General features: G+C 51.0%; 1 protein-coding gene across 1 annotated transcript; it reads left to right on the forward strand.

Annotated features, from left to right (window-relative positions):
- The first annotated feature begins 1,230 nt into the window (after positions 1–1,230).
- On the forward strand, positions 1,231–6,883 carry MYPOP (Myb related transcription factor, partner of profilin). Its single transcript, XM_053401859.1, has 2 exons — positions 1,231–2,126; positions 5,438–6,883. Exons 1-2 carry the CDS (start codon positions 1,673–1,675, stop codon positions 6,106–6,108), a joined length of 1,125 nt encoding a protein of 374 aa, XP_053257834.1. The 5' UTR covers positions 1,231–1,672; the 3' UTR covers positions 6,109–6,883.
- Positions 6,884–12,268: the final 5,385 nt, after the last annotated feature.

Here is a 12,268-nt window from a genome sequence, read left to right on the forward strand (position 1 = left end):
TGCAAAAGAGAAGGGCATTTGCTTCTGTCAGGGCAGGATACTCAAAAGGGATGATTAATGGCTGAATTTTAGGTCTTATCTGCATTAGGTATGGTACCGGGGTTCTGGGGGATTTAATCAGGCATGCACAACCGATTCCCGTTTGTGGCTGACAATGCAATAATAATAATAATAATAATAATAATAATAATAATAATAATTTATTATTTATACCCCGCCCATCTGGCCGTGCCTCCCCAGCCATTCTGGGCGGCTTCCAACAAAATATTAAAATACAGTAATGCATCAAACATTAAAAGCTTCCCTAAACAGCACAAATGTTTGTGTGTGTGTTGCTCGGAACAGAGTCAAACTTCACCCATGGTTTGTGCATTTTGTCACCACCCACTCTTGTGTTTTAACCATCGCAGCTAATTCAGAGTATGCCTTCAGGAAATGCACACATTTTGGGGGGGGGGGGGAAACAACGGAGAAAATGAACGTGGGAAAGCTTGGTTGTTTTCAGTAATTCAAAAGGCACATCTAAGAAACCCCATTCATGATAGAATCTTTCCAACTAGCAAAATTGACGGGAAAAGTCAGAACAGCTTTAAATCTGAAAATATATGAAGGGAAAATATTTAAGGAATATGTAAGATTATATTGTACAAATAATACCATCTTAGCAGAACTGTAAACAAAAATGAATGAAACGAATAGTGGAATACATGAGAAAGCATATATATGTGTGTGTGTTTATATGTGTGGGGGGGGTGCAATTGCTGTATATGTATATTCATAGCTGTCAACTTTTCCCTTTTTTTAAGGGAAATTCCTCGCAAGAAAGGAACACACACACACACATATATATATATATATACACACACACACAGTGCTTTTTTGTTAAAAAAAATGTTTAGGGGTTCTCTTATTTTGACTCCAGAAAATCACCATTTTATAGTTCAAATCGGGGGAAATAAATACAGTATATATGGACAAAACTACAATGATTCACAAAATGTTTAGGGGTATGCGTGCCCCTGCGTCCCCCCAGAAATATGGGGAGGGGGGGCAATTGCTTCTGATTTCCCAGAAGCCTTTGGGGCGCTCTTGCTCCCCGCTCTGCCAGGCCCTGCGAGAAGAGCGAGAGGGCTTCGGTTGCCCGGGGCAACCATCCAGGCCGCCCCTTGGCCTGCTGGGAGTGCGGCGAAGCCAGGCGCATGCCCGGTAGCAGCAGCAGCAGCAGGAGGAGGAGGAGGAACTGGGAGGGAGGAGCGGGGGAGGCATTTCAATGCAGCAAGGCAGCAGCTGAGCGGGAGCGGAGACCCCCTTCAGGAGGAGCCCTCCCCAGACACCCCCTTCCCAGCTGGGGAGGCTTGGGGGGGCCCTGTGGCAGAGGGACCCCCCTGCGAAAGGCAGAGCTGCTGGGCAGCCAGCGTGGCACTGTGGCACCCCCCCACCCAAACTTGCAAGGTGCCAGCCCAGTGCATTTGCTGGGCGATGCCAATCATCTCTCTCTCTCTCTCTCTCCTTCTCCGACAGGACCAGCACCCGCCCTGGCTAGGGTGCCCATGCAGCGGTGCCAACTGGGCACCGGCGCCCCGAGAGAATTGCTTCCCAGAGCTTGAAGGAGCCCGGCGGTGGGAAGGGGCATCGGAAGGGTTGGCAGCAGCAGCAGCGGAAGGGCACCGGGATGTCTGGCGAGAGCGAGGAGATTACCCGCCTCCGCAAGCCCCGCTTCTCCTACGAGGAGAACCAGATCCTGATCCAGGAGGTCCGTGCCAACTACGCCAAGCTGTACGGCACCCAGAGCCGGCGGGTGACGGTGGCCGAGCGGCGGAGGGTGTGGGAGGGCATCGCCGCCAAGATCAACAGCATCACCAGCTGGAAGCGGACCGGGCAGGAGGTGCAGAAGCGCTGGAATGACTTCAAGCGCCGCACCAAAGAGAAGCTGGCGAGGGTGCCCCATTCCACGCAGGGGGCCGGCAGCGCCTGCGACGAGACCTTCTCGGCCGAGGAAGAGACCATCTTCGCCATCCTGGGGCCTGGCGTGGTAATGGGGGCGGGCGGGGTGGAACCCGGAGCCTTGCAGAACACGACGGGGTTCGCCACCCCCAGTTACCGGCTGGCGGCTGAGCATGGCGCAGGTGAGTCCCCGCGGACACCCCATCCCTCCGGCGGGCAGGTGCCGGCGGCCGAAGCAGGTGTCCTCCGGGGCCCGGCTCTGCCAAGGCATTGGGGAGGACAGATTGGCATAATGTAAGGGCACATGTGGGTTGGCACGCTGACAGCGTGGGGTAAAAAATTGAAAACTCCACATGCCGCCGCCAGGAGCTGGTTTCTAAACCGACGAGGCGCTGGAGGACCGAGACATGCTTGATTCGAGGCACAATGTGAAGTCGTGTGTGTGCGTGCGCCTCTGAGCATGTGCAGAGTGCCTTACCCTTGGATAGCGGCAAGCAGATTGTTAGGTATTCAGTGGTCTGTGTTTGCCTGAGCTGGAGTCTGGACTAAGGATTTCACCTCCATTTCACAGATGCCCCCATGGGTTTAGGGGTGTGTGAAGTGATGTGGGGGGGCGATTTCAGATTGGGGGTGGGGAAGGGTGTCAGTTCGCTTCGATTTGCAGCGCTTCTGGTTTTTAAGAAAGAGGCATGCGACAGGCCAATGCCTTTGCCATTGGGGTTGGGCAGGGAAAGGCAAGAAAGAGAGAAGAAGCTCACGGCCCTATCTCTTATCACTCACAGAACTAAAATTCCCAGCGCCTTTATAACAAACTACAGTTCCCAGGATTCTTGGTGTACAGGGGGGAGCCGTGTGTTTGCATGCTGTGCCGGCGCCAATCTAACCTCGTAAGTTCCAAATGCGACTCCAAATGGCGGAGGAAAGGCACTCTGCACATGCTCAGAAACCTAATTGCTCCAAGAATGGAGCGACAGGCATCCAATAGGGATTTGGGCCGCGAAGGGATGCTATTTTAATCTCCGCATCGCTACCCACGCCTTGGATTCCAGAGCCGAAGCTCAAATTCATGGCAGGGAGTTATATTGGCATGATAAGTGCACAGAATAGGGGAAGCAGGATGGCAAGCAAATATGACTCTGCTTGGTGAGGGAGGAAACATAAGGGTCATCTAGTCCAACCCACTGCAATGCAGGAATCTTTTTCTCGAACCCATGACCCTAAGAGACATTCTTTTCTCTTTCCTTTGGGAAATTCCTGCTCCAGGTTTGAAGGACAGAGGAAAGTGGGGGGGGGAGAGAAAGAGGGGTTTCCCCACAATGCACTATTTTAGCTCCACATCCATGACGGAGGAATTCCCTGGCGCTTCCGGTCCGGCGTGCCAGTGGTTTATCTCTGCAACCTTCTTCCAACGCTGGGAATCAGTTTGGGCATATGCGAGCCAGTGTTCAGGAAACAGGTGTCTCTGTGCATGTGCAGAGCGCATTTTCCTCAGCCCCGGGTCACCGTCTTGCCCTCCAATCTCGCAAAGTGCTTTCAGGTCAGGAGAAGCAAACAGCAGGACGAAGCTGGGTTATTGCTGTGATCCAAGTCCACGCTTGGCTCCCGGCTGCCACGGCTCCTTTCGACGCAGGGCGCAAGTGCCGAGAGAAAACACCCGTGCCCACTCTCAGGTCGGCAGCCAGTTGCGGCTGCCAATTCCATGCCTACACAACTCGTTCCCCGGTTGTAACCTTGAGGCTGCCGAGAAAGGTGTGGAGGCAGGAGAGAAAGAGTCATTTGCAACACAGCGGCAGAACTAGCACCCAGCACAGCCCTGCAGGGGCTAGGCAGCTTCCTGGTGCCTGAATGCTCCACTATGTGGAAGGGAGCTTGCACCCGGAAAGCTAGCCTGTGGGGAAAAGGGGCTTTAGCCCTGCCTTTCCCCTGAGGAGCTAGATTCTGCAAGCAGAGAGATCTTCCAGAACGCAGAGTTAGAATTCAGGTCTGTGCCCAAAGAGGTAAGGACCGCAGAGGGCTGCTGGCCACATGCTCTCTCTGCCCACACACAGCTGGCCCAGAAAGGGCTGGCTGGAGCGAAACAGCAGCTTGCTGATGGGGGAATAGCCAGCCCCAAGAACTGTGTTCAAAATTCCCCAGGCACGTTTTGCTACTGCTGCGGGTCTAATGATGACCACGTGGCGGTTTCCGGTCGCTAGACTGGCGGCCACAGTTTAAAAACCTCTGCCTTGCTCCCTAGTGAATACCTTCACCTTCCTGTCTTTCTCCTTGCATACGTGTGAATTGTCACAAGAGCAAGCCACAGTCAAGCAAGGTAGTTGAGATCGTGGAATTGTAGAACTGTAAGGGACGCGGGTGGCGCTGTGGGTTAAACCACAGAGCCTAGGACTTGCCGATCAGAAGGTCGGCGGTTCGAATCCCCGCGACGGGGTGAGTTCCTGTTGCTCAGTCCCTGCTCCTGCGAACCTAGCAGTTCAAAAGCATGCCAGTCCAAGTAGATAAATAGGTACTGCTCCGGCGGTAAGGTAAACGGCGTTTCCGTGCGCTGCTCTGGTTCGCCAGAAGCGGCTTAGTCATGCTGGCCACGTGACCCGGAAGCTGTACGCCGGCTCCCTCGGCCAATAAAGCGAGATGAGCGTCGCAACCCCAGAGTCGGTCACGACTCGACCTAATGGTCAGGGGTCCCTTTACCTTTAAGGGGCCCAAGGGTCATCCAGTCTGACCCTCTGGTAAACTGACGTTGTGGCGACTGTAACCTAGAGTTCAGGGACCACGTGGTGCCTAGGTTATATAGCTGAATTTCTAACACTGCCTAGGAAAAGGAGTTTCCCCTGGTTTCCTCTGGTTATCTCTCGCTTGTGCTCTATGTGGGGCTACCTTTGAAGGTGACCCGGAAACTACAACTAATCCAGAATGCGGCAGCTAGACTGGGGACTGGGAGCGGCCGCCAGGACCACATAACACTGGTCCTGAGAGATCTGCATTGGCTCCCTGTACGTTTCTGAGCACAATTCAAAGTGTAGGTGCTGACCTTTAAAGCCCTAAACGGCCTCGGTCCAGTATACCTGAAGGTGCGTCTCCACCTCCGTCGTTCTTCCCGGACACTGAGGTCCAGTGCTGAGGGCCTTCTGGCGGTTCCCTCCCTGCAAGAAGCAAAGTTACAGGGAGAGGGCCTTCTCAGTAGTGGCGCTCGCCCTGTGGAACGCCCTCCCACCAGATGTCAAAGAGAAAAATAACTACAGTACCAGACTTTTAGAAGACATCTGAAGGCAGCCCTGTTTAGGGAAGCTTTTAATGTTTAATAGGTCATTGTATTTTAGTGTTTTGTTGGGAGCCGCCCAGAGTGGCTGGGGAAACGCAGCCAGATGGGCGGGGTATAAATAATAAATTATTGTTGTTATTGTTGTTGTTGTTGTTGTTATTATTATTATTATTATTATTATTATTATTCCGTGTGCCACCCTTGTCAATCTCCTGCTTCCCTCCCCCTCTGCAGATATGCCAGCCAGGGGCAACCTTTCCTGCAGCCCAGAGACTTCGGCGCGGACTTCCTGCTGCACCCTGAACGGGGGTCTACTGAGGCCCAAGGAACGCGACTCGCCGGCGCCCCCTTCAGCCCAGCCCGCCTCACTGCAGATCATCCAAATGGCGCCTTCTCCGGCCAGCTTAGGCTGCAGGCCGCACCCGGAGCACTCCCCCGCGGAGCCGCTGGGCAGCACCCCGTGCCCCTCTGCCTCGCCACCCCTGCGGCGCCGGCGCACCCGCCTCGACCTGCCCGCCGAGCCCCCTCTGGACTTCTTGCAGGCCCAGCGGGAGACGGCCGAGGCCGTCCGCGAGCTGACCTACACGCTGCGGCAAGGCCTGGAGCGGCTGACCGACGTGGTGGCGGCTTTGCTGCCCCTCCTTCCTGCCCAGGCGAACGGCCTGCTTCCCCCGCAGGGGGAGAGCCCGAGCCCCGCGCCGCCGGCCCCTTCCTCGGAGACCCCGCCACCCAGGGGCACCTTCGCCACCAAGGAGGAGCCGTCCCCGGAGAGGAAAGAGGACGAAGGGGGTCCTGTGCCCGAGGAAGGCCAGCCTGCGGCCAAAAGCGGGCCGTCCCCTGCGCCCCAGAAGCGGAGGAAAGGGATCCCCACGCGGAAACGCAGGGGGCGCTGGAAGAACTTGTGAGCGCTGCCAAGGACCTGGTGCTGACGCTGCCCCCTATGGGGGGGGAAGACACATGGGGCAGATGCCCAGCGAGAAGAACGACTTCTCTCAACGCTCTGCCCCAAAGGAATCTCCAAAGGTTGCTCGTTCCTTTGCAAAACACAGTCCAGACTCAACCCCGGGCCCTGTGGTGTTGGTTGCAAGGGGTCTCCACCACCCCCACCCCCAGGCCACGCCGGGTAGCCTGTCAATGCTCAAGAAACACCCCTCGCCACCCGGTTTTTGCAGCCCCACGTGAGGCAGTGGGGCCAGGAGTGTTTGCCAAAGTCCTTGCAAGCGGCAACGCACAGCTGCTGGGTCGTGCATTTTTTTGCGGGCGCCTGAAACCCAGGATGGAAAGCCAACCAGAAAAGGGGAAATCGGACAGACTGTCCCCCCCAAAAAACCCCCCCCAACCCTCTGCCAGCTCCCCAGCTTTGGCAGTGTCTCCCCCCCCCCTCAACTCACCCAGTCCCAATTGCTTTTTGCATTAAGACACTCTTGGGGGGGGGGGAAATACGGGGTGGGGAGGGTTTTTGCCGCCTCCCTGTCCCACAAAGACCAACTTCCCTCTCTTCGAAGCCCTTCCCAGCGCCTTAAAAGCCAAAAGACTGAAAAGCCCCAACGTGGAGGGGCAGGGGCAAGGTTGCCCAAAAGCAGCTCTCGGCCATTCCGGCATACGTTGAAGCCATTCCGGCCATTCCTTTTGCTCTGCCCCGTCCCCTACGGAAGCTCAATAAACTATTTTCGTACTACAGCTCCCTTGTGTTCATGAAACGGTGACGGTGTGCGGGGGGGGGGGCAGAGATGAGTTCTGGGGCAGAGCTTTTTGCAAGTAAAAGGGGACTTCATTCTCACCAATTTAATTGAAATTGAAATGCTTTATTGTCACTTGTACAACTTGTATACAGTGGTACCTCGGGTTACGTACACTTCAGGTTACATGCGCTTCAGGTTACAGACTCTGCTAACCCAGAAATAGTGCTTCAGGTTAAGAACTTTGCTTCAGGATGAGAACAGAAATTGTTCTCCGGTGGCGCAGCAGCAGCAGGAGGCCCCATTAGCTAAAGTGGTGCTTCAGGTTAAGAACAGTTTCAGGTTAAGTACGGACCTCCGGAACGAATTAAGTACTTCACCCGAGGTACCACTGTACAGTGAGATTGCACGAGCACCCCCCACTCAGCTCTCTTAGTCTTAATTCCCCTTGTTTACTGACGCACACCCACCAAACCCGAAAGTCAGTTGCCCTGTTGTTATCTTTTCATTCAGCAGCCTAACAGCCCACGGATAGAAGCCGTTCTTTACCCTGTTGGTGCGACTAATCATGCTTCTATATCTTCTGCCCGAGGGCAGGAGATCAAGAAAGTGCTGGCCAGGGTGTGAATTTTCCTCACTCTCCTGAGGCAACCTTCTCCCGCTATTTCATCCAGCGGATTCACGGGACAGCCCATAATATCTTGTGGTGAATACAGCACCCTCTGTAGGCACTTCCTATCAGATTATGTCAAACCAGCGTCCCACACTGTGATGAAAGGACACTTTCTATTGTGGACCGGTAGAAGGAGATCATCAAATGTTGATTGACCTCGTTCTTTCACAATACTCTGAGGAGATGGAGTCTCTGTTGGGCTTTCTTAACCGCCTGGGTTGTATTTATTTTCCAAGTACAGTGGTACCTCGGGTTACATACGCTTCAGGCTACAGACTCCGCTAACCCAGAAATAGTGCTTCAGGTTAAGAACTTTGCTTCAGGATGAGAACAGAAATTGTGCTCCGGCAGCGCAGCAGCAGCAGGAGGCCCCATTAGCTAAAGTGGTGCTTCAGGTTAAGAACAGTTTCAGGTTCAGAACGGACCTCCGGAACGAATTAAGTACTTAACCTGAGGTACCACTGTTTTTATTTTCCAAGTAAGGTCTTCACTGAGATAAACTCCTAGGAATTTAAAGGAAGAGACTCTCTCCACACAGCCCTCTCTGATGTACAGCGGGGCTAGTTCTCCTCTCTTCCTCCGAAAGTCCAACACCATCTCCTTTGTCTTGCTGATATTAAGGTGCAAGTTGTTCCCTAGGCACCATGGAGATATTTAGGGGACAAAATAGCGACCTTAATATTTTAGAAAGCACATGCGCGCACACACACAATGCAAAGGATGTTATATGCTGTTCTCTTCACTCTGTGGATGTCGGGTCCTTTTGTCATAATCACCCCAGGGGTGGAAGAACTACCACATCACAAGCCAAATGCAGACCCTGGGGCTCTCCCCGGGCTGAGCACCCTCCCAGCACCACCCCAGCCACATAGATTTGAAATAAATAAATGTTTATTGAGATTTTATAAAACAAAAAGATCATCATTTCAAATAAATCAATCGATTAGATAAAGCCCAAACAGAAAACAAAGAACAGAAAAACAAGAAAGAATACACACTTAACAAAAAAAGAAAAAGAAGAAAAAAGAAAAGTCCACTTTTTAAATTTCAAAATTCCATGTCCCTCTGTCCTGACCTCCTCACATCTCTCTTTTTTGTGTTCCTCTTTGTTCCATCAAATTCAGCAAGTTCTGACCCTTTTTCAAACCTTACTTATAGTTATATATTTCTAGTTATTATGTCTCAAATTTCCCTTATCTTAGCCCATTACTCCACCTTATATACTATGACATAATGTTATTCTGTTCATAACCCTCTTCTCCTTTTTTTAAAATTCTTCTTTTCATTCACTTTTAACCAAATCCCACATGCCCTGTTACCTTCACTTCCCACATCATGTTAACACTCAAACATTTTACAATATTTTTGTAAATAGTCCTTAAACTTTTTCCAGTCCCGTTCCATCAATTCTTCTCCCTGGTCACGGATTCTGCCAGTCATTTCTGCCATCTCCATGTAGTTGATCACTTGCATCTGCCACTCTTCCACGGTGGGTAGGTCTTGTGTCTTCCAATACTTGGCGAGAAGTATTCTTGCTGCTGTTGTTGCGTACATAAAAAATGTTCTGTCTTTCTTTGGCACCAATTGGCCAACTGTGCCCAAAAGGAAGGCCTCTGGTTTCTTAGGAAAGGTAAGTTTAAATACCTTCTTCAGTTCATTATATATCATCCAGCCACATAGATTTGGAAGGGACCCTAAGATTCATCTAGTCCACCCCCCTGCAATGCAGGAATCCTTTGCCCACCATGGGGCTTGAACCCATGACTAAATAATAATAATAATAATTTTTTATTTATACCCCGCCCTTCCCGGTTCAAAAACCGGGCTCAGGGTGGCAAACAACAAATTTAAAACAATTATAAAAGCAGCATAAAATACAGTATAAAAACATGAATAACAATAAAATTCAAAAATCAATTTAGGGGAAATAAGTGTTAGATAATCCCCAGGGCTAGCTGGCTGAATCAGTCCTACTTGGGCCAGTGAGGAGGCCAGGGGAGAATTAGCTGTGGGGTCTCAGAGCGCGTGATCTTCATAAAAGGGGAGGGGGAGGGAAGGGAAGAAAAATAAAAGATCAGGCTGCATTCAAATTAAAGGCGAGGTGGAATAGCTCTGTCTTACAGGCTCTGCGGAAGGAAGTTCAATCCTGAAGGGCCCTAGTCTCATGCGACAGAGCATTCCACCAGGTCGGAGCCATCACTAAAAAGGCCCTGGCCCTGGTGGAGGATAATCTGACTTCCTTGGGGCCCGGGACTTCTAAACTATGGTTGTTCATGGACCTTAAGAGTGTGTGCTCTACCAATTGATAATTATTATTATTATTATTATTATTATTATTATTATTATTATTACCATCATCATCATCATCAAAATCTATAATCCGCCATTCATATATCTCAGGGCAGTTCACAACATGTCAGACCAGGCCCCAAGACCTTCTGGTTTTGGCCTCTATTGGAAACAGTCCTTGAGCTCTCGGTCTCACTGAACAGAAGTTGGGACAGATGTGGGAGAGTAGAAACCTCTGGTTTTAGACTGGCCGAGATGCAGACCCTCCCAACTTTTTCACATAAAAAACCCAGATACGCATCTTCCGGGCAAGTCATAGAATCATAGAGTTGGAAGAGACCACAAGGGCCATCGAGTCCAACCCCCTGCCAAGCAGGAAACACCATCAGAGCACTCCTGACATATGGTTGTCAAGCCTCTGCTTAAAGACCTCCAAAGCAGGAGACTCCACCACACTCCTTGGCAGCAAATTCCACTGTCAAACAGCTCTTACTGTCAGGAAGTTCTTCCTAATGTTTAGGTGGAATCTTCTTTCTTGTAGTTTGGATCCATTGCTCCGTGTCCGCTTCTCTGGAGCAGCAGAAAACAACCTTTCTCCCTCCTCTATGTGACATCCTTTTATATATTTGAACATGGCTATCATATCACCCCTTAACCTCCTCTTCTCCAAGCTAAACATGCCCAGCTCCCTTAGCCTTTCCTCATAAGGCATCGTTTCCAGGCCTTTGACCATTTTGGTTGCCCTCCTCTGGACACGTTCCAGTTTGTCAGTGTCCTTCTTGAACTGTGGCGCCCAGAACTGGACACAGTACTCCAGGTGAGGTCTGACCAGAGCAGAATACAGTGGCACTATTACTTCCCTTGATCTAGATGCTATACTCCTATTGATGCAGCCCAGAATTGCATTGGCTTTTTTAGCTGCCGCGTCACACTGTTGGCTCATGTCAAGTTTGTGGTCAACCAAGACTCCTAGATCCTTTTCACATGTAGTGCTCTCAAGCCAGGTGTCACCCATCTTGTATTTGTGCCTCTCATTTTTTTTGCCCAAGTGCAATACTTTACATTTCTCCCTGTTAAAATTCATCTTGTTTGTTTTGGCCCAGTTCTCTAATCTGTCAAGGTCGTTTTGAAGTGTGATCCTGTCCTCTGGGGTGTTAGCCACCCCTCCCAGTTTGGTGTCATCTGCAAATTTGATCAGGATGCCCTTGAGTCCATCATCCAAGTCGTTGATAAAGATGTTGAATAAGACCGGGCCCAAGACAGAACCCTGTGGCACCCCACTAGTCACTCTTCTCCAGGATGAAGTGGAACCATTGATGAGCACCCTTTGGGTTCGGTCAGTCAGCCAGTTACAAATCCACTGAGTGGTAGCATAGTCAAGACCGCATTTTACCGGCTTCTTTACAAGAATATCATGGGACACCTTGTCAAATGCCTTGCTGCGTTCCCTTCATCTACCAGGCTTGTAATTCTGTCAAAAAACGAGATCAGGTTAGTCTGACATGACTTATTTTTCAGAAATCCATGCTGACTATTGGTGATACATGACCTGCACTGCGATCTCGCCCTGAAAACGCTTTTTGGGGGGTGAGAGCACAGTACAAGAGGGTGCAAGATCGAGGAACCCCAAATGCCCGCTGCGATTTCACATGGGGGAAACAGCGTGTCCTGTTTCTTCCAGGACACTTGGCAGGTATAGGAGGTTTACCGGACAAAGTCACAGAGTCACCCTGGTTGCTCCTCCAGAGAATCCTGGGAACTGTAGTTTATTAAGGGAGCCAGGAGCTGTGGCTGGTTGGGGTGGAACTACAGCTCCCAGAATTCTTTGGGTGAAACCAGGTGCTTTTAATGGACGACGTGGACGTGACCCAATTCTGGTCTGTCAAATGCACGTTCAGCTTTCCATCCACTGACCCACGTGACGTTTTCTCTTCCTTTTATTGGCCAGGTTTTAAGTATAATGCACACTCATTGGGGCTGGTGTGGAAATCTGCAAGCTTCTGAGTCACACAGAACTCTTCACTCAACTGGCAGAGAGGTGCCTGGTGGTCAAAAACATGCTTCTCGTTCCTTAGCCTCCACATCTGTTAGGCTGGCTGTGAATTTACAAAGACAGTCGCTGCCGTTCACTGGAAACTCTCTCCCCACGGAAGGCGCGTAGACAACTTGCATGTGTGTTTGTGTGAACACCTTTCCTCTGGGTATTGATACTAACGTGCAGCAACAGGCAATCTGGGTCTATTTTGCTTCCTGTCCCACTCCCTCACACCCAAAAAATCTCTGAAGTTTACAGGGTAACACAGAAAGTCACATAGCAAGGCCATGTTGTCAGCTCCTTTCTTTAGGATTGTTCTTGTTGCTGTTTAGTCGTTTAGTCGTGTCCGACTCTTCGTGACCCCCTGGACCAGAGCACGCCAGGCACTC

The sequence above is a fragment of the Podarcis raffonei genome, chromosome 8 (assembly GCF_027172205.1).
Source record: "Podarcis raffonei isolate rPodRaf1 chromosome 8, rPodRaf1.pri, whole genome shotgun sequence".
NCBI classification, from domain to species: domain Eukaryota; kingdom Metazoa; phylum Chordata; class Lepidosauria; order Squamata; family Lacertidae; genus Podarcis; species Podarcis raffonei.